The following is a 22,906-nucleotide window of genomic DNA, read 5'->3' as shown; positions in this document are numbered from 1 at the left end:
CTAATCTTCTGTGCCAGACCCACTGCTCTTCAGAAACAGACATAAGACAAGTCACCTTCTGACTCATAAGATCTTGCAGATCTGTCTTATAAATGTTGTTCTTCCTCTTGCCTGTAAATAGGATTGAGCCATCCTTCTGATTTACAGCCTTGCAAGACTCTTGATTAAAGATTATATCATAACCATTGTCACTCAATTGACTGATAGATAAGAGGTTATGTGTTAATCCTTCTACAAGAAGTACATTAGAAATGGAAGGAGAGTTACCGGACTTTATAGTTCCAGAGCCAATTATCTTGCCCTTCTGATCTCCTCCAAACTTGACTTCTCCTCCAGACTTAAGCACCAGGTCTTGGAACATAGACCTTCTTCCTGTCATGTGTCGTGAGCATCCAGAGTCCAGGTACCACGACATGTTGTGCTTTGTCCTTTTTGCAGCCAAGGATATCTGCAATAGGAATAATCTTATCCTTAGGTACCCACATCTTCTTGGGTCCTTTCTTGTTAGATTTTCTCAAGTTCTGATTGAACTTGGGTTTAACATTATAAGCAATAGGAGGAACAGCATGATAATTTTTAATGTGAGTTTCATGATATTTCCTAGGTTGTGTCACATGCTTTTTGGTGTGTGTAATGTGAAAACTTTGAGCATGTGAAGTGTGCCTAATATCATGGGAGTGGCCATACTTGAACTGATCATACAATGGCTTGTATGTGAATTTCATTTCATCAACAGGTTCAAGTTCGTATGGGGTTTCACCCTCAAAACCAATGCCGACTCTTTTGTTTCCAGACACAGCATATATCATAGAAGCTAGCTGACTTCTGCCAATACTTCTAGATAAGAACTTCCTGAAACTTAAATCATATTCTTTCAGAATATGGTTTAGACTAGGAGTGGATTTTTCTGAATCAGAAGGAGATCCAACATTATTGGATAATTTTAAAAGTTTTTCTTTTAATTCAGAATTCTCCAACTCAAGCTTCTTTGTTTCAAATTCAAATAGCTTTTTCAGCTTTTTGTATTTGAGACTAATCTGAGACTTGAATTCCAGAAGTTCAGTTAGACCGGAAACTAACTCATCTCTAGTAAGTTCAGAAAATACCTCTTCAGAATCTGATTCTGATGTAGATTCTGATCCGTCATCTTCTGTCGCCATCAGCGCACAGTTAGCCTGCTCATCTTCAGAGTCTGAATCATCTTCTGACTCATCCCAGGTTGCCATAAGACCTTTCTTCTTATGAAACTTCTTCTTGGGATTTTCCTTCTGAAGTTTTGGACATTCATTCTTGAAGTGTCCAGGCTCATTGCATTCATAGCACATGACCTTTTTCTTGTCAAATCTTCTGTCATCAGAAGATTCTCCACGTTCAAATTTCTTTGAACTTCTGATGCCTCTGAACTTCCTTTGCTTGTTCTTCCAGAGTTGATTTAGCCTTCTGGAGATCAAGGACAGTTCATCTTCTTCTTCAGATTCTGATTCTTCAGGATCTTCTTCTCTAGCCTGAAAAGCGTTAGTGCATTTCTTGATATTGGATTTTAATGCAATAGACTTACCTTTCTTTTGAGGCTCATTTGCGTCCAGCTCTATTTCATGACTTCTCAAGGCACTGATAAGCTCTTCCAGAGAAACTTCATTCAGATTCTTTGCAATCTTGAATGCAGTCACCATAGGACCCCATCTTCTGGGTAAGCTTCTGATGATCTTCTTTACGTGATCAGCCTTTGTGTACCCCTTGTCAAGAACTCTCGATCCAGCAGTAAGAGTTTGAAATCTTGAAAACATATTTTCAATGTCTTCATCATCCTCCATCTTGAAGGCTTCATACTTCTGGATTAAAGCGAGAGCTTTAGTCTCCTTGACTTGAGCATTTCCTTCATGAGTCATTTTCAAGGACTCATATATGTCATAGGCCGTTTCCCTGTTAGATATCTTCTCATACTCAGCATGAGAGATAGCATTCAGCAAAACAGTTCTGCATTTATGATGATTCCTGAAAAGCTTCTTCTGATCATCGTTCATTTCTTGCCTTGTCAGCTTTACGCCACTGGCATTTACTGGATGTTTGTAACCATCCATCAGAAGATCCCATAGATCACCATCTAGACCAAGAAAGTAACTTTCCAGTTTATCTTTCCAGTATTCAAAGTTTTCACCATCAAATACCGGCGGTCTAGTATAACCATTGTTACCGTTGTGTTGCTCAGCAGAGCCAGATGTAGATGTAGACTTTGCACTTTCATCAGCCATCTTTTACTGAAGCGTTTTTCTCTTCCTGAATCTTTTCTAAACACGGTTAAGTGCTTGCACCTTAGAACCGGCGCTCTGATGCCAATTGAAGGATAGAAAAACACTTAGAAAGGGGGGGTTTGAATAAGTGTAGCTTTAAAACTTGACAGATAAAAATAAATTGCACAGTTATTTTTATCCTGGTTCGTTGTTAACTAAACTACTCCAGTCCACCCCCGCAGAGATGATTTACCTCAACTGAGGATTTAATCCACTAATCGCACGGATTACAATGGTTCTCCACTTAGTCAGCAACTAAGTCTTCCAGAGTCTTCTGATCACACACTGATCACTCCAGGAACAACTGCTTAGATACCCTCTAAGACTTTCTAGAGTATTCTGATCCACACGATCACTCTAGTTACAACCTGCTTAGATAACCTCTAAGACTTCCTAGAGTATTCTGATCCACACGATCACTCTAGTTCCTTACAACTTAATGTAATCAATTCTAAGAGTATTACAATTGCTTCTTAAAAGCTATAATCACAAACTGTGATATTTCTCTTAACGTTTAAGCTTAATCTCACTAATATATTACAACAGCAATGTAGTGAGCTTTGATGAAGATGAAGATTCTGAGCTTTGAATAGAACAGAGTTTCAGCAAGTTAATATGAGTTGTTTTGTGCAGAATCGTTAACCTTGCTTCTCATCAGAACTTCATATTTATAGGCGTTGGAGAAGTTGACCGTTGAGTGCATTTAATGCTTTGCGTGTTCCGTACAGCATCGCATTTAATGTTATACGCTTTTGTCAACTACCTCGAGCCTTGTTCACGCTGTGTCTACTGACGTTGCCTATAATAGCTTTTAACGTTCCTTTTGTCAGTCAGCGTAGCTTGCCACTTGTACTTCCTTCTGATCTGATGTTTGTGAATACAACGTTTGAATATCATCAGAGTCAAACAGCTTGGTGCAAAGCATCTTCTGATCTTCTGACCTTGAAGTGCTTCTGAGCGTGATACCATCAGAACTTCAGTGCTTCTGATCTCATGTTCTTCTGATGCTTCCATAGACCCATGTTCTGATTCTGCTTCGACCATCTTCTGATGTCTTGCCAGACCATGTTCTGATGTTGCATGCTGAACCCTTTAAGACAAAGCTTCTGAGCGCTGAATTATGCATACTCTTTATATATTTCCTGAAAAGGAAATTGCATTGGATTAGAGTACCATATTATATTAAGCAAAATTCATATTATTGTTATCATCAAAACTAAGATAAATGATCAGAACAAATCTTGTTCTAACATCTCTAACTTCAACTCTATGGATTGTTTATTTTGCTCCAATCATCCGAAATCATCGGAACACCTCTTCTTTCAATGTCAAGTTTCAAAAGCGGTATGGGAAAATATCTACACTTGGTTGGGAGATGACTTGGAGTTTACCTTGGAGGAGTTCAAAAGTTTTGGTTACATCCAAGAAAAAGTGAGGAAATCCAACACTAGAGTTAAATTAAACTCAATTTGGTTAGCTCTAATTTGGTGCATTTGGATAATGAGAAATGCCATTATTTTTTATAATGCTTTCTTTAGCTTTGAAGTGGTGATCTCCAACATTTTGTTCTTTTCTTGGAGATGGTTGTGTAATAGTGACTCTACTTCTAGGACTATTTTTTATGATTGGTACAAGTTACCTTTAAACTGTTTTAACTCTATTTAGAGTTCTTGTTGTAAGGGTTACACCCCTAGTGCGATATCTTATATCATTGCTTATTAAAAAAAAAAAAACAATCTAGTTTCTTAACCAGCCAAATATTTTTTCACTTAAGATTGAGTGGCTCATCATTTATCTAAACACCTTCAAATAACTCTTTATAACTCACTAGAAAGAATAAAGTGGGTATTATTGATCATCTATCAATGAATCAAGGGCATAAATTTCAAGTATTTCATGACAAATCATGTGTTTTGAAATAAAACCATTTGATTTACTCACTTGATATTTTACTAATTTCAGAGGAACCAAATTCATAAATAATTATACAATAGTGAAATCAACAATAAACTCAATGCAAATAGAATCAGAACTCAAATTTAATCTACAAGAATGAAAAACCTACAGAAATCCACACAAATTTGATGAGAGTGGAAGTGAACAAAATAACAACAAGTTCTCGGATAATAAATAGTGAAAATATATGAAATAAAAAAAATAGTGTCATTAATATATCAAAATCTGAAAGACAAGAGAGTGAGAGAGAAACATTTTTTTTGTTATAAATAACTAATATAATATAAGTTCCAAGTTGAAACAAAAAAATTATTATTCTATAGACCAATAATATTTATTAAGAAACAGTTTAACAGATTTAAATCCACCTGAAAACTATATAAAGACCCCATCCACCCACCCAAATCTTGATACCTACTAAACATATAGTACTCCTCCTTAGGATACTGCTCACCCATTTACCCTTTTCCTTTCTACTTTCCACCTTTAGCCTTTTCATTACATATCATTACTTTTCCTTTCAAACATCAAATATTGTAGTGTCTTTCTCTATTTTCATTTCTTCTCAGCATAATTTCCATCTACTATGTTTTATTCGTCTTCTACTCAGATGCAAACTTTTAACTCAAATGATGCTATTTTCTCTCCAAACTTGAATAACAAGGAAATGAACTTGATAGGAAAAATTGGTGAATCAAGCCAAATAATGAACCCCTTTATCAACCAAAGAAACTCTCCTCTACATCAAATAGAAAAGACAGAAGAGAGTGGAGAAATTGGAGTATTTGGAGCTGAAAAATACTTCAACAGAAAAGTAGTTGAATCTCCAAGAGCTTCTACAAAGTACCAAGTTGAGTATGGAACTCCAAGTATTAGTTCTGCATCAACATGGAACAGCCAAAATGCACTCTTAAAGAAAGATTCTGAAAAAAATATCAAAGATAAGGTGCATTCTAAGAGTGTTCTATCAAGTCTTGGTTTCATATGCTCTTGTTCTGATAAGAATTCTGTTGATATCAGTGATCATGCAGGTGAAATCAGTTTTAATAACAGAACTTCTAATCATGGTGCAGTTCATGGAAAAACAACGCCGAAAAAAGTATTCAATCTTGGTCTTGATGATGATGTTTCAATTAAAATAAGAAAGCCTAGTTCAGAAATTTTCATCAATAAAGATGTTTACTTTCAAAAGCAAGAGAATTTAAGTGTAGGATTAAACAGTGAAAAGAATAGTGTTGCTTCTGACTCAAGAAACCACCTTGTTAAAATGCAAATTCCATTAGATGAAGAAAATATACCAAGAAAATCACTTGAAGTATTTGGATCACCAAATCCAATATTGACCAATAGCAAAAGAATTTCCTTGAGCATTGATAAAAGGTTGATATTTTCTTCCAAAATGGAAGAAATTGTTGATGCAAACTATGATGATGATGATGATGCTGGAAGTGATGCAAGTTCTGATTTGTTTGAGATTGAGAGCCTCAAAGAAAAATCTTCCAATAGTTTTCTTAATAGACGGACATCAGATGCTGCTTCAACTTGTTACGCGCCGAGTGAGGCGAGCGTAGAATGGAGTGTGGTTACTGCTAGTGCTGTAGTTATGTCAGAATGTGAAGATCAAATGTCTGAATTTACAGTAAGGAGTCCACTAAAGGCACCATTGAAACCAAAGGTCAGTAGGGAGTTATCGAGGCTGCGTCCAGGTATCTTGTTGGGATGCAAGAGCCACAAAGCAGTTAGAGTTGCTGGTGATGCATTCATAACATATGAGAAACAAAGTTTAAGTCCTAAAATTGTTAACAGAAACAAAAACAATGTTATTTCTCAGGTGGCAAGGTTTCCAGGAGAGACAGATATTGGTGCAAAAACAAGGCATGGACAATATGGTTCTAACTCACCAAATGCATCAAAATTACTCTACATTTCACAATAGTATACGCATATTGAAGGTGTGTCCGGCTACTACGTGTTTGTCTGAACCCAGCATAACGCCGACGCATGGGGTTACATTTATATTTTATTTTATTAAATTATTATTAGGATGTCGACATATCCGTGTCAGTGTAATATTAGTATTTTTGTATGTACTTTGAGACTTTTTTAAGTTTTTATTTTTGAATGTTTGCTTTATGAATTTAGCATATTGGACAAGGCAAAGATGTATTGCTTCTAAATGCCACCTCAAAAGTATGTGTGTTTTATTGTGTAATAATAATGTTGATGTTTTGATATCATACACTATGATTGCTTTTAGTAATGGCAGTTTATGGTTAAAAAGTTGATGAAATTAGATGCTTTGTCGAGATCCTTTTGGTTTGATATAAAGAAAGGGAAGTGAAAGGTGGCCTCTTCATGTTGTGAATACATGAGAAAATGTCTCTTCCAATGATCCCTTCAAGCAAAAGTTTGGTTCTATTATATGATAATGTATTCATTCCTTTTTGTTGGATATTTGGTACTGAAATGAGAATAACACCAATGAAGAAAGTGATGTTTTTCTTCCTTTCTGTAATGGATGCAAAACTCATTTGATTAATTTTCAGTGATCAGTGAAAACTATCACCATGTTGATAAGTGTAGCATATTGAGTTTGATAGTGACAAGTTAAATCTAATACAAAAAGTTGTTGGAATCATTCTTTCAAGTGTAGTAATAATGAGATTATAGGTGACACAACTGTCCAATAGGGAACCTTCAAGGCCTAAAAGGATAGAATGTCTTTACAGTGACACTCAACTAACTATAGTGACACCAAAATGTTAGTAGCACCAAGGATTATTTTTTAGTGCATTAAATTCAAAACCACCTCCTAAATATGGTGGTCCACCAAAGTAATAATAATAATGCATAAAAACCGATAACATTTAAATTAAATATGTAAAATGGATAATTGAATTTATTGGCAGATAACATTAAAACTCTTAGATTTGGCAAAGCTTTTGTGGAGCCAAGTTATCCTCTAAATTGCCTAAAGTTGAATTGTCGGCAATAAATGTTTGTCTGGGTCATATTCTAGTGTGCAATATCTTCATTAAAAGCCCAAGAAAATAATCAAAGTATATATGTTCCTAGATAGAAGACGAATACGACCTCTTCTCCATTTTAAATTTTAACCACATATTCTTGATATACATTAAAGAAGATATTTAGAGAGTGAGTTAAGGGCAGGGCCGGCCCAACATATATTGAGGCCTGAGGCGGATCTTAAAATGAGGCCTTTAAATTAAATGTAATTTTTGTTTAAAATTTTATTTTACGAGTTTTTTGATATACAAAATAATTTATTAAATTATTGTAATTTAGTATTTCTTTTTCAATTGATAATAAATTCAATCCATTTAATTTTTGTTGATAATAAAGCCAAAATCACCAATAATATAAAACCAAAATCATTTAATCTTTGCAATACACACTAATATAAAACAAATAAAATTTACCAATGATAAAATTTAAACAAATAAAATTCACCAATAATAAAATTTAAACAAATATAATTATTAAAAATAAAAATTAAACAATAAAATATCAAATAAATAAAACTTGTTTTTTTTTGTAATGCTTCTTTAATTTTGTTCTTCATTTTGTCCTTGTTATTTACCAATGAAAGATGAAAGAGACAAACAAGACTAGTACATAGTAGTATGGATGGAAGTAGATAAAAGAAATGAAACTATAATTTTGAGAGAGAGAACTTCTTTTATCTATTGTTATCGTACTGTATATTGCTTTTGAGAGAGAACTTGATATAATGGCATTGGTATTAATGAAAGAAATGATTACATTAAAAATGTTGGAGGTGCACATGTACATAGTAAATATCAAATAGACTTTTTGGCTTCTTGCAATGTTATAGGTTATAAGTATTTAACGGTATATTATAGGTTGTAGTATAGGTAAAATATATTATTTTTTGAGGCCCTAGACAAAAGCCTAACTTGCCTAGCCTATGGATCGGGCCTGGTTAAGGGTTTGGATATGACATAATGTTTATTCTAGTAATAATGGTAAAGAAAATGTAAACTCTTGCTTAACCACTTCGTCTTTATAGTTAAGGGTTTGAATAGATTGTTGCCCTAAAAAGGCTAAAACCATTTTCAAAACTATTTTTTCTAAACACTAGAGTTTAATAAGCTAAAGAACATATTATAGAATAGAAATAGAAGATAACAAAATTTTATAAAAGATATGAGTGAATGAATTTCACAATTAACTCTGATTATAACAATTTAAAAAGATGAGGTTGCTTCAACAAACAATGTATTAATTAACAATTTCAATTTACATAGATTCAATAAAATTTGATTGCTTCAACAATCAATATAATACTAAGAGTTATTATGATCATAATAGTTAACAAGAATAATAGGAATGGTTACGTCTATCAATGACTTACGCTTACATAATACATGACTATAAGCAAATAGTGGTTTTAGAAAGCAATATAATCTAAATCATACATATCAATACTTGAATGTACAAGAGACAGGGAGAGATATTGTACATCAGATTTATACTGTTTCAGCAAATTCGTCTTTGATTTGTGCTTCATCAAGTCTTCAAGGGTGAATCACTGAAAATTTGTTAGGTCTTTCACTATTTTACAAATTAATATTTATGAGCTTTTGATACAACTGACATGATCTACGCACTTTGACTACGCACTAGTCTACACACTGTAAAAGACGGGAGTAGGTCTAAGCAAACAAGACCCGTTTACTTCCCCTACTCAAACTCCACTAAAACCCCCTTCATCTTTAGGAACCAAATCTTCAACTAAATAATTGAAGAATCCCACTATTTACTACTTTTATCACACCAAAATTGTAGTGCGACAATATTTGTAGCTAATCAACTATCTATCCTTTACTAAGAAATTGCCCAAACTACCTAAACTACCCTTACCTCAAAAATATTTTACACTACACTTTGGACATTTTTGTAACTAACAAAATAACCCTTAACTTTTTCAACTATTCTGATTTCATGCACCAATTGTCAACCTCTCATTGGTCTAAATTGAAAAACTCTTTTTCCCACCATAAACTACTTTCTCTTTTCTCTTTCTCTTTTTTTTACTCCCTTTTCTCTCTGTCTTCTCCTCTGAGAGAAACCCTAATTTCTCTCCGGCTACCCGAGCCCTTCTCTTTCTCACTCTTTCTCATTTCAATCGCTCCATTTCTCTTTGAAACCAACTTACACTTCTATCGGTTATTCTAAATCTTGGTGCTCCTATTGCTCTGAGGTGAAATAATTGTTCAAGAAGTTGGGTGTTCAACCACTGGTCTTTGAAATGGATGCAATGGGTATTTCAACTTCAAACCCTAACTATTGCTTGTGAATTCGTCACACTCTATCGTCACCTGCATTTACCGGGTAATAATCTCTCTTTCCTTTTTCCTAGATCCAGCTTCTGGATCCGAATTCGTGTATGCAATTTATGTAATTGATTTTGTATTTCATGTTAGGTCCACAAGGTCCACAATTGCAGAAGTTTCTGAAAAGACTCACTGGCCAATACATAGATCGAAATGTATTTGTTGGTAAGCAATCACTCAAAAAAACGCAGGTTCAGTGGTGAACGTTTGTCCATTTCATTTCTCTTATTCAATTGTCTTTTTGCAGATCCAATTTTTTGGTGTCAGGGTGTGAAGATGTTCATGTTTATTTCCTTCTTCCAGATCCAGTTTTTCCCTTTTGATCTATAATCTGAGACTGCAAAAGTTACATTTTCTGGTGAGCCTTCAAGTGTTACAAATGAGTTTATGAGTTTATCAGTTAAAATGAGTTTATGGGCTAAATGAGTTTATGAGGTAAATCACTTTCTACATAAATTTAAAAAGTTTGGATTAGCTATTAACTTGCATGAGGTTTCTAATTAAAATGAATTTATGGATTTCTTCTAATTGAAAATTGCAATATTCTTTTTTTGGTTGATATTTTCTGTTGGATGCTTACTAGGGTTTTAGATAACTAGATTTGTTTTTATGTATTTTCTATCCCAACTGATACTCTACTGGAACTTTTTGAATTGTTGGCATTTGGACCTCCTCCATGTTTATACAATTACTACTATTAACTGATACTCTACTATTAACTTTTTGAATTGTTGGCATTTACACGCGTAACTATTAACTATTAGGCTACTGCACTGGTATATATCGTTTTAGTTACAATTACTACTATTCCTGTATAAATACCGTGTAACAAACTTGAGTGACTTCTGATTTTTTTGAATAGATACATTAGTGCACACTTTTAGTCAATGCTTTATGTTTCTATGCCTTCTAATCTAATCAATCCATTTCTGTCACTTTCTCTCTGGTTAACTGATTCACAAATTCTTTTGGCTTAGAAGCACACACTTCATGTCTTCACCACTTGCTAGCATCCATTTTGTTTGATTGGGTTATGTGTTAAAATTTTTCAAAGAACTTAAAATCACATGTGCAATGGTGATCTGTAGTTGTAGATTCAGATTATACAGGTTCTTAGTTTCCAAATGTGTTTTCATATATTTATAAGTACTGTTTGTTTTTCAGTCTTTGATAGAAGACTATATAATTTAAGTTGTGTGGTTTTATGCATTTCAGCCATGAAAAAATTCTACCTATGGGAGTTTGTGAATGCTTTTCTTTATGAAGTCATTCATTCATTGTTTTTTAAAAGTTCTACCTGATATTTCTTAATTTAGGATTGCATATGCTTACAATGTAATTTTATATAACTTTCATACCATCTTTGAGTCTGTTTGACAATTAGTTTAATTATTGGTGCATTAACTTTCAGATTAAAGCTGCTGATATATACTCAAAATTTACAAGCACAAGTTTTGAGTTTTTAACAATTTAAAGACATGAAGCGGCTCCGAATGTGCAGACAGATGGTGAAAACCAAGGTGAAACATTAAATAGTTCACTTTTCCTTTAAGTTGAGTCAAATTGTTTCAGATATCTCCATTACATTAGTTTCAATTAAAATGTATGGATTATTATTTCAGTTACATGGCTATTATAATATGCTAACATTTTGGGCAATTGAAATCATCATCAAATATTCAGCAACATGCCCAACAGCAAACTTTGCAGCCTGTTTTACAAGAAATGAAGTTAATGACAAATGCATTAAGAAGATTTGAAGGTAATTGGGTGTTTCTATTTGATATATTGGCCTGATTTAAACTTTATCACCTAAGAAATTTATCACCAGTAATAGTCTTAAGGTCACAATACTAAGTACTTTATACACTCTTATCTTATTATATATGTTTTTGTAGGGCCAAGAGGAGCTTGGTGCTGCAAGTTTGCAAGAACATGAAGAGATCACAAAGTTGAAAAATATAGCTGTTATTAAGCTTGAAGATATAGTTGAAAAATATAGCTATTATTCTTTGGCTTTTAGTGTAGATGAAGAATTAATCATATCCTAATAACATAACATGTTTGATCATAGGCCAACCATGAACTACTGCTTTGAGACTATATTTCTGGATTCTGTTATATATTTAGTGAGCTAAAGTGTGTATCTTTTACATTATACTAATGAACATTTTGTATGTTAGTTCTCAACTCCTGAATATACACACATTTGCTATGGGTTATAAGTATAGCTTCTCACATTAATAAGTTTTCTCTCCTAAGAATGTGTTCAATTTATAATTATAATTAGTTACAACAGGCCATTATAATTAGTTGCAAAACAATAATAAATTATTTTCTTTTAAAAAATTATTAATAAAAATTGAGAATACTTAAAAAAATTAATAATGTTTTGTTTAAAAAAATTAACAAATATCTTAATATTATTTAATATTATTTTGATACTTTTGAATATTTAACACATTAACACAATTTTTATTTTACACATTAACGCAATTGTTTGATAACTCTTTTAATGATTAATGGATATTACACACAAAATTAGCACATAAATACAATAATAAAATATTTAATTTTACGGGTCACTATTAACACAATGCATATTTTATTTTAATCAACAATGACTTTTATTTGAAAAGTAAAATCTTTATTTTCAAATATCAACATTTTTTTTTCTTTCTCTATCTCATTGGACTATTTTTTCAAAATTTTCCTTTTTTAATCTTATCAGTCACTACCATCACAATGCATACATACCCGTGTTGACCTATCTTAAACCTTTTTTTGTGGATCATTGTTTTGACTTAGAACTTAATTTTTATACTACTAATATTTTATTAGTAAAACTTTTTTAAATGGTTAATTTCCATTTTATGTATGCAATTTGGTCAAACTTCTTTACTTAATATTTTTCGTATCATTTATAAAATACTACACCACAAATAATGCACCCGGGCGACACCACAAATAATGCACCCGGGCGACAGCACGGGTCTCCGACTAGTAAACTTATGTAAGTTTAAAACCTCGTCATACATACATTTGCTTCTATGATACATTTTCAGGAACCAAATCTTCAACTAAATAATTGAAGGATCCCACGGGGTGACAATTTAATTCATTAAGATAAAATTCATTCATTCCATTCTAAAAAAATCCATTCAATTCATCACCATATAAAATTAATGGATTAAATTAAATTCATCCATTTATATAGATGAATGAATCAAATTCATTCAACATATTTTGATAATTTAATGAATTATTTTTATTTTATACTTTAAGTCTATTAGATTATTTTAAAAAATAATAAAATAGTTTTTCAGTAATACAAAAAATTGAGTTTTTTCAAAAATATAAAAAATCGAGATTTTCAGAAAGAAAAAAACAAAAAATCGAGTTTTTTAAAAATATGAAAAATCGAGTTTTCAAAAATACGAAAAATCAAATTTAAAAAAAAAAAACAAAATCAAATTCAGACAGATGAATATCAAAATCAAAATTTTCAAAAAAAAAAAAATCAATTTTTTTTAAAATACAGAAATTCAATTTTTTTTAATATGAAACATCAATTTTTTCAAAAATATGAAATATGAATTATATTTTTAAAAACGTAAAAAAAAATATTTTTACAAAATATTTCTATATACTTAAATTACTTTTTTTTGGATAGATGAATATTCATCCATTAAAATGATGTTAATGGATAGATTTAATAGATTTTTTTACTAATGAATGGATTGAATTGAATATTTTTAATAGATACTTTTGATTCATCTATTATCAATACAATTCATCCATTTTACCACCCCTACTATTTACTACTTTCATCACACCAAAATTGTAGTGCGACAATATTTGTAGCTAACAAACTTATGTAAGATTTATAACCTCGTTATACATACACTTGCTTCTATGATTTATGTACAGGTATATCTTCAATTTGAATTTCTTAGGACTCAATCATGAGATTTCAATATTGATACAATAAAGCCGGGCTTTTAATCCTTCAAGCAATCATGATAAATTTCCTTCTCAACTTCACACTTGCACTACAATTAGGGGTGGCAAAACGGGCCGGAGCCCGCCGGGCCGCCCGCTCACCCGCCAAAAATTGGCGGGTTGGGTTGGGATTTTAGGCTCGCCGCTCGTCAAAGCCCGCCCCGCCAAAACCCGCCGCCCGCCATACCCGCCCCGCCAAAGCCCGCCGCTCGTCAAAACCCGCTCCTCCTCCAAGACTCACTCTTTTTTTAGTTAATTCTAGTAATTGAAATTATTGATGGTTTATTTTATACATTTATTTATAAATATATGTAATATTTTTTAGAGTAAATTTGTTAAAAAATTACTGTTATAAAAAATTGTTTTAAAAAATAAGTGAAATGTTTAATTAAAAGGTAAAAAAAACATATTAATCTATTAAAAAAATATAAATAAAAATAGGCGGGTAAGCCCGCCGCCCGCGAACCCGCCATCTTGGCAGGGCGGGCATGATTTTGATGCTCATTTTACTTGGCGGGCATGCCCGCCCCGCTCGTTTTTTGGCGGGCATAAGGCGGGGCGGGCGGCGGGCGGCGGGCGGGGCGGGCGGCCCGTTTTGCCACCCCTAACTACAATGGAGAATCTGAAAGAGTAAACTGAACTTTATCAACATCAAGAGTATTTGCCACTCTTGCGTTTACAACAATTCTGACAAACTATTCTAAGTCAATAATTTACACATTTAAAAAACATTTTAAAAAGAATTATTCCAAATTCAAAATGGAAAACTGGACTTGGAATAACCTTCACAACTACTAGAGTTCTTATGGAGATATGTATTGAGTACATAGAAAAAAAATAAAGTAACTATTGTGTCGTCTCAATGGATGGTTCCTCCTCAATACCGCTGCCGTTAACCAACTGGATCAAAAAAATTTGTCAGAAAGATGCAGGTGAATTACTAACATAATAAAATTACAAGAGAAAAATGATGATTAGGGAGGACGTTAAAGAAAAAAAAATAAAATTACCAAGGATCCTAGTTGCTCAAACGCTCCCATCACTTTTGGATCTTCCTCATCTTCGTAACCGACTTGTACTATTCTAGGCCCGTTTACAGACCAAAAGGCTCTTCGACCCGCCTCCTGCAAAACATGGCAGCTCACAACATAAATCCGATGCAACCAGAAGAGATATACCAGTATGCAATTTACAGAAAGCAGTGTAATATTCCCCAATTTCCCACACAAAGGGTTGTCAAACAAGAGAGTCTGTGTACACACGTGACATCTCGATAGACTTGTAAAGTTCTCACAGTTTGTGATACATATGTAGTATTTACAGTATCCATCCAATTATATAAGTATAATTTACTATGTGCATAGTAAATACTAGGGGTGGCAAAATGGATGGATTGGATGGATATGGATTGGATTGTTAATGGATGGATCCAAATAATCCATTAATCCATTATGATCCACTAAAATTTATTTTAAAAAATCCAATCCAATCCATCCATTAAAAAATATAATCCATCCAATCCATCCATTAAGCTATTTTGAACGGATGGATATCCATCCATCCATAAAATTAATTTTATATTTTTTAGAATTTTTTTTTCTATTTTTACAAAGAAAATTGTTTTTTCTTTTATATTTCCTTTAACTAATTTTTAATTATATATATACACCTCGTTCAGGGCCTTGATAGAAAATCAAACAAGCATAATACAAGTTTTTTTTTTCTGATTACATTATTCTTAGTAGAATACAATTAATTTTCTGATTACAAGTTAATTTTAAATACAAACACACAAATTTCATTTTAGTGAAATATAGCCAAAGTTAAAAAACAGAGTAATGACTATAAAGCTTTTATTCCAGTTTGAGAGACAAGTGCATTGGTAAGGACGCGTTTGACTTTTTCCAAAAGCAACAAAAGAATTTTAGGATGAAATAACACCGTTAAATGAGTTACAAGCATTTAAATACTAATTAAAAATATTGTCCATTAAATAAATTTACGAGAGAAACGTTTTTATTTTAACATAAATAAATTTTTATTTGATTAAAAATATTGTCTATTAAAATTAAAATAAAAGAATCAAATAATCCAATGGATTTTCAAAATTTGTTGGATGGATTGAATCCATCCATAATTTTAAATGGATGGATTAGATCCAATCCATTAAGTAATATTTTCTATAATGGATGGATTGGATGGATAATTTAGTGGATGGATTGGATGGATTTTGGTTTAACGGATTTGATTGCCACCCCTAGTAAATACATAACATTCTAACTTAGTAATAAAGTTATCTTGAAAAAAAAAACTTATAAATAAAGCAAAAAGACAAAATTTAAGGGTCTGCTTTGGAGGGGCATAGGGGAAGACTATTTTTTGTTTTCTAGAAATGGAGGAAGTGCAATTGAACTATTATATGAGCATATATCATGCTATTTTATTTAAAACCTTAAATATATATTATAGACCTAGCCCCCTAAACCTAAAACGCTCCTCCCAAACAGACCTTAAATGCTCTGTAAACAACTGATAAACTATGATACTCCAGATCAGAGACCTAACCAAAATACGTAAGGTACAAACATGGCATCATTACAATTCATAATTCAAAACTGACAAGACAAATTCACAAATTACAAGATAGGTTCACTACTCAGCACACAAAAATAACAGACCAGTTCAAAATCGATAGACAAAATGACAAATCATAAAGCACAAAATTACTGAAAAGTGAAGGACAGTGAGACTAGTTTCCCCACGTTGGAGCTGGATTCAGTGTAGGGCTAGTTTTGAATTCATCAGCGCTGGGCTTGTTCACCTCATTGGAGCTAAATTCAGCTCGGTTTTCAGTTCAACGGCTAATTGCAAACTTGCAGTAATAGGTTTGTTCGTGCTTTTTGGTTTGTCTGTGTTTTTTGGGTTTTTTGATAAACATTGAACCGCTGTCATTCTGAGGGACTATTGTTTCAGTATAATGCCCCGAAACACGGATTAGGGGAAAACATTTGTCTTCAAAGCTTATATGCAGTAAAGAAAAGAACAATTTGAGGAGAAAAAAGGTGTAAAATTTTTTAACTTACTTGTAATAAGATCAAGTATATGGCTTCCAATACTTGAGTGCGGATTTCCGGATCATTAACTGGTTCACGTTCGATCGAAAGCGCACTCCCAAGTTCAAGAGGCATTTTCTTTCTGTCCTCCTCACTGTATATCTGCATAAAAAGTTATTCATCAATGCAAGTGACTTGCGACATGAGACATGAAAGATTAAAGAGGAAACAAACTTAAGCCCTCAAGATTACATTCTGAAAGTATGCCACAAGATCAAGTGGCTCTAAGTTCTGAGGCCAATGAAATAAATAACACTTAACCACGTAAGAAACAAGACAAACACAAATGGACATATAGGAGACAACATACAGATAGACATGAAGCAAACAACAGCCATAATTAAGTGGAAAGTGGTTCAAGTTAATTATTATCTTGAGCACTTAAATGTCTTTTGCGTTGAGTTGAACAAAGCTTATTCCTCAATATGCAGAAGATTAATGTTGAGGTCAGAAAAAGTAGAGCAAGTTACCTTGTTTCCAGCTACTGGAAGAAGTAATGCAGGCCATAGAAACTCTGATACCAAAAGCAAATTTTGTAGCTGATTCTCAGCTTCAAAACAACAGTTGCGAATAGTTCCAGAGACCTGATTGCATTACCACAAATTTTTAGGTGAGAGGAAAGAACCAAGCTTTTAGGACTTAGTCCTTAGTAAGTTTAGCCAATGCAACTTTTAGCATTGACCGAAAAAGAACTACCAGTGTAAGATTGGCCCTTGGTAATAATAAGTAATAACCGAATGTAATCACAAAAAAAAATCAATGTATTTTATGAGGAAACTGGTAATTAACATGAAGCCATAACTCAGAAAATCAATGTATTTCATGAGGAAACTGGTAATTAACATGAAGCCATAACTCAGAAAATCCATTAATTTAAGTTTCATCAGTAACCAAACAAGACTCAAGACCATGTATTAGTTGCACATCAAATATTTATATAATCAGTTTAAATAATCCTTTTATAGGCCATAATGTTTGACTTAGCCAAGCACTAAACCATCAGCAAGGAAATCTGTCAACGCAATAAATCATCTGTTGACCACTTCTATCAAAACTAGTTGAAAAATCAGATCAATTAAATATAGCATACTTCTAAAAAACTACAACAGAACTAAAAGTAAACTAATGAAACATTTTTCCAAGGCTGGGAAACTGAAAGCATTTATGGTGCAGTTATTTTATACATACCCCTTTCTTTCTCAATGAACTGTTTGAATCAAACTGTCTAATTATCTGCTTCAAGAGACCTCGTTTTGGGTCGAGTAGAAGCTCCCTCCCCGCCCGCTGTTTTGAGATGTTAACAAGTATGGAACCAACATGTTCAAAAGAATCATCTGGTAATAAAACATTTCGCTGAATCAGCATGACAATTAGGGGACAATTATCAATAAAGTCAACAGTACAAATTAAAATAACATCTTTTCTATTAATACTACTTACAGACTGTTGAACATAATTATATGTTTCACTACAATCATTATTTTTGTATTTCAGACAAATTTGAATGTTAATCCTCTACTAGGGTGCCTCAAATGCTCGGCATAGAGCAAAGTAAACTATTAATAATTCAATAACACGCCAACAATTCAACAGTCTACAATCAACAGACAGGAGTTTATGAACACATGAAGTTTTTAAGAAATAAGGAAATAGATTATTATTAAAATAAAATAAAAATAAAGATGTAGAACTTCAACGATGCGAACAAAACAATTAGTTATATAAGGTCAGAAGGACATACCATTATTCTCGTGGGTGGTTCTACAAAATGATCTCACAAGCTTCATAACATATAATCCACGCACCTTCTCATCATCAATCTGATTATCAAAACAAAACGAGGAATTGATAGCGAGGAAAACTAAACTTTTGTTTCAACATAACAAAAAACGCCAACCTGTCTACATTCTTTAACTATGTAAATTTCCTTAGTTTTGTTACCATCTTTTTATATCTAGCTCATTTAAAATGAGCAATTCATTGCAGATGATAAAGTAAGTAATGTCAATAGTTGATAAACAAATCAACGAATGATGTTACATGTAACTGTAAAACAAATCATGTATGCATTGAAATACAAACCATGAATTTGTCCATTCAATTCGAGTTTATTTTCTTCATTATGCTAATCGAATCACCATGTAATTATCACAACATCAACCATTGTTTTGACAACTTCAAAAATATTATTCCTTTTAGTTTTTTCTGATTGAATTGAAGAAACAGTCTAAATTACTTTCAAAATAAATAAACAAAAACACACCTGAAGCAAGGAATCAGTACCAGCATCAAGTTGAGTGAGATTAACCAAAAGCATAACAAGCAAACGAGTAACACAACACTCCGGCTTATACAAGACATCCATCGTAGATTCAACTATTCTCATTCGAACCATTTCCGCCGCAAGATTTGAATTCTGCGAAAGATTCACAAGAGCTTCAGCAGCAGCCTCAGAAACCTCCTGAAACCAGTCAACCATCATCATCAATTCCAAAAATAATAAATAATCGAAAAAAGTATAAACCCTAACGGCAGTGATAGATGTTTACCTTGGGTGCCGTTAAGAGACGGGAGAGTGAGGGAACCAAGGTATTTGCTTGATTGGATAAGGAATGTATGCCTTCATCGGAGCCGGTTAATCCGCGAACTATATCAACGGCGGCTTTTGTGATCTGAAACGGGAAACTGTGTGAAAAGGGTGAAAACAACTCCAGTGTGAAAAATTGAAGACAAGTTTACCTGTGGCGATGGAGAAGATAGGAAGCTCACGAGTTCTTCGAGTTCCGTCGCCATTCTTCACTTACTTCACTGCTTGTTTCGACTCTCGCCGCAACTATTTTACACAAGACTTTGTTTGGGGTTTATGCGTGTCACGGTTTTTCTTCTTTTTGTTTCTGTTTGTTGATATGGATGAAAAGATAACAAATGGATGAGAAACAAAACTAAATAAAAATAGTAATAATAATAGTGTGTAAAATATTTTTATATGGACCAATCAATCACAATCATGTATCTAATTAAAATATAATTTTATTTAAAAAAAACTAACAAAATATCCGTGCGTCCATACGGATAAATTTATTTAATACGATATATATTTTATTTAAATATACATATGAATTTAAAATTAGTTATTTGATTATAAAATAAATAATGATAATATAAATTCAATTTTATTAAATAATTATAAGAAAAAAATGCTTTTAAAATGAATAATGGAACAAATTTGATATTTGAAAATAAGAATTTTGTGTCTCAAATAAAGGTAACTGTTAATTAAAATAAAATAGGTATTTTGTTGATAGTGGCCCGTGAAAAAAAGATAAATTTTAATATTTTGAAAAATAAGAATTTTGTGTCTCAAATAAAGACAATTGTTAATTAAAATCCCGTGAAGAAAAGAGAAAATTTGACATTTGAAAATAAGAATTTTTTGTATCAAATAAAGGAAATTTTAATCAAAATAAAATATCTATTTGCTAATAGTGCCCCGTGAAAAAAAGAGAATTTTTTTACATTTGAAAATATGACTTTTATGTCTCAAATGAAAACAATTGTTAATTAAAATAAAATAGGTATTTTGCTGATAATGACATGCGACAATTTTTTTTATTGACATTTGAAAATAAGAATTTTGAATCTCAAATAATTAAAATATTAATTAAAATAAAATATATATTTTTCTAATAATGACAATTGAATTGAAAAGTTAGTGGTATGTATGACTATTTATTAAATGTCAATATTGTATTATACACCAATAAATAATTAGTATGATAATCATATACTATTATTATATATTATATTATTATATATTTTACTATATTAAAAGTAATTAGTAGAAAACAAAATAATTAGGTAGAAAAGATAAAATGATGAAATGAAAAGAGAAAAAATATAAAAAAAAAATAAATTTAATTTGAAAAAAGAATGAGATGGTGAGTTAATATAATTTAAAAATTGTGAAGTATATGTATGAGGTATTTAAAAGAAGGAATGAAAGATAAAAATAATTAATTTGTAAAAGTAGGAAAAAGTGAGAGAAGAAGAGGACATGTGGTGCATGCTAGTTTGTTTTGAAGTTATAAAAATGTCTTGATTATGAAATGACAAAGAAGCCCTTTTCACTTTCTAATTTGAAAGAACAAAAAGGTTATTATGGGAAAAGTGGTGACATTGTATTTTAATGGCTTGATAGTTGAAAATTAATATGACATAGAAAGTGTAAGGATTTTGATTGGTTGAATGTGTAAAATTAGTTTACATTGTCAATGCACTACCTTTAAACCGTGAATCAATCACTACCATGTATTTAATTAAAACACAATTTTATTTTTAAAATACTGAAATGACATTTCAGATATTATAATTTTGATTGATGATATGTGTAATATTGATTTACAGTGACAGTGCACTATCATTACACTCATAAAAAAAGTAGGGTTAAATAAGTTTTTGGTCCCTCTTGAGTTTTGACAACGGTTTTAGCTGGTTTTGCCAATGTTTTTTTTTTAAAATCTCTGCCTAAAAGCATGGAGAGACTAAAAATGAAAACTGCAATATTTATAAGGACAAAAACTTATTTAACCCAAAAAAGTAATTGCTATTTTCTTTTCAATTTTAGTTTTATTATTTTAAAAAATAATATAATATAATTGAGAAAAGAATAGTGTATTGTATTATTTATTATCTTACCGAGCAGATCAGATGGCCAGCAACAAAGAAGGCTTGAAATCCGGAGCGGTTGAGAGGGGGAAAAATGGTTGTACCTGCAAGGCACTCCGATGCCAAAGTAAGTGCTTGGACAACAAGGTACAACAAAGCGAGAGATTTTGGGTAAGAAAAAGGTTACCTTGCCCTCAGGGTTTAGAGGGCTATTTATAGGAGTATTTCGTGCGAGAAAAGCTCCACTTTACCGGGCGCTAGGCCAAATATTAAGCAAGTTGTCTACTACCGGGCACGAGGCTGTTGCGTGCTCGATTATATCTAGCGATTGCCCTGAGGGAGAGGCTGTTGCGCACGCGGCCAAGGTGCCTTGGGCCGAAGGTTGGATTGGTCCAATTGAGTTAATTGGGCCGGTCCAGAACAGGAGCCCCCCAAGTCGTTGCTTCTGTTCGTGGGAGTGACAACTTTGAGGATGCCGGTCGGAGGAGATCCTCCAGGGGAGTGGACCTGATGTTTCCGAGGGAAATTTCCCTGAATCCACGAGGAGAGTAAAGGGCAGGTCGGAAATAGGGAAGCGTGTCGCTTCAGAGTTGTCAGTTGGGGGACGTGTCGCATTTAATGCGTGATGATGGCTACCCTACCTGTAGGTTACTAGGGTTAATGATGGTCATTCTGCTTCCAGAGGTCGTGTGCGGCGCACGTGATGTCCTCAAGCGCTTATAAATTTTGAGGGTTGTCATTTCCCCAAACTTTTCAAATTCATTTCCTTCGTTTTCCTCTCTCCGTCGCCGATCGCAAGCTCTGCCGCATCGTTTCTTCTTCAACCTTCGTCTTTCCTTCCAGAAATTCACTTGTAAGTTTGCTTTTCCCTTCGTTTCCAGTTTCCCGTGTTTTAATAGTACTAGAAATTGCTTGCATGTGGTTATGATAGGGTTTTGAGGTGATTGGTGGTAGACGGCGGAGATGATAGGCTTTTTCGCCGCCGATTACTGCGATCGATTAGACTGTTAGTTTTGATTTTAGTTTCCGTTTCGCTGATTGTCCTTGGGGGTTTTGATCATTTTTTGGTGTGCTTTTGGGTTTTCTGTTGAAAGTGTGTTACCCTGACGTAATATGGATATTAAACCTTTCCTTTGGCGCGAGTCAACTTCTGTTCGGCAGCCATTTCCCCGGGAGGGATATGCCCGGGGGTTGTATCGTCCCCGGATTGTTGGTGCGCCCTTTCACTCTGAACGGTGGTCGAAGGGTGGATTTGATCGTTTTTTGGTGTGCTTTTGGGTTTTCTGTTGAAAGTGTGTTACCCTGACGTAATATGGATATTAAACCTTTCCTTTGGCGCGAGTCAACTTCTGTTCGGCAGCCATTTCCCCGGGAGGGATATGCCCGGGGGTTGTATCGTCCCCGGATTGTTGGTGCGCCCTTTCACTCTGAACGGTGGTCGAAGGGTGGATTTGATCGTACTGTCGAATTCACTGTTCTCCCCTGTTTTTCAGGTGAATAT

The 22,906-nt window shown here is 33.0% G+C and overlaps 2 protein-coding genes and 1 long non-coding RNA gene across 3 annotated transcripts; 2 read left to right on the top strand and 1 right to left on the bottom strand.

Annotated features, from left to right (window-relative positions):
• The first annotated feature begins 4,680 nt into the window (after positions 1 to 4,680).
• On the top strand, positions 4,681 to 6,484 carry LOC131633898 (protein PHYTOCHROME KINASE SUBSTRATE 1-like). Its single transcript, XM_058904572.1, has one exon. The coding sequence runs from the start codon at positions 4,834 to 4,836 to the stop codon at positions 6,181 to 6,183; it is 1,350 nt and encodes a 449-aa protein (XP_058760555.1). The 5' UTR covers positions 4,681 to 4,833; the 3' UTR covers positions 6,184 to 6,484.
• Positions 6,485 to 11,076: 4,592 nt separating this feature from the next.
• On the top strand, positions 11,077 to 11,593 carry LOC131633893 (uncharacterized). The gene is made up of 3 exons (XR_009293433.1): positions 11,077 to 11,145; positions 11,248 to 11,387; positions 11,524 to 11,593. It is a non-coding gene; the product is annotated as an uncharacterized LOC131633893 (long non-coding RNA).
• A 2,657-nt stretch (positions 11,594 to 14,250) lies between these two features.
• On the bottom strand, positions 14,251 to 19,651 carry LOC131633900 (uncharacterized). The gene is made up of 9 exons (XM_058904574.1): positions 19,480 to 19,651; positions 19,290 to 19,412; positions 19,004 to 19,201; positions 18,482 to 18,560; positions 17,929 to 18,074; positions 17,211 to 17,324; positions 16,711 to 16,842; positions 14,638 to 14,751; positions 14,251 to 14,527 (listed from the first exon to the last, which is right to left on the bottom strand). Exons 1-9 carry the CDS (start codon positions 19,531 to 19,533, stop codon positions 14,474 to 14,476), a joined length of 1,014 nt encoding a protein of 337 aa, XP_058760557.1. The 5' UTR covers positions 19,534 to 19,651; the 3' UTR covers positions 14,251 to 14,473.
• Between the last annotated feature and the right edge of the window lie 3,255 nt (positions 19,652 to 22,906).

The sequence above is a fragment of the Vicia villosa genome, unplaced genomic scaffold (genome assembly GCF_029867415.1).
Source record: "Vicia villosa cultivar HV-30 ecotype Madison, WI unplaced genomic scaffold, Vvil1.0 ctg.001188F_1_1, whole genome shotgun sequence".
NCBI lineage: Eukaryota > Viridiplantae > Streptophyta > Magnoliopsida > Fabales > Fabaceae > Vicia > Vicia villosa.
The sequence above is the reverse complement of the archived record's forward strand: the minus strand, read 5'-3'. Positions and strand labels throughout refer to the sequence as shown.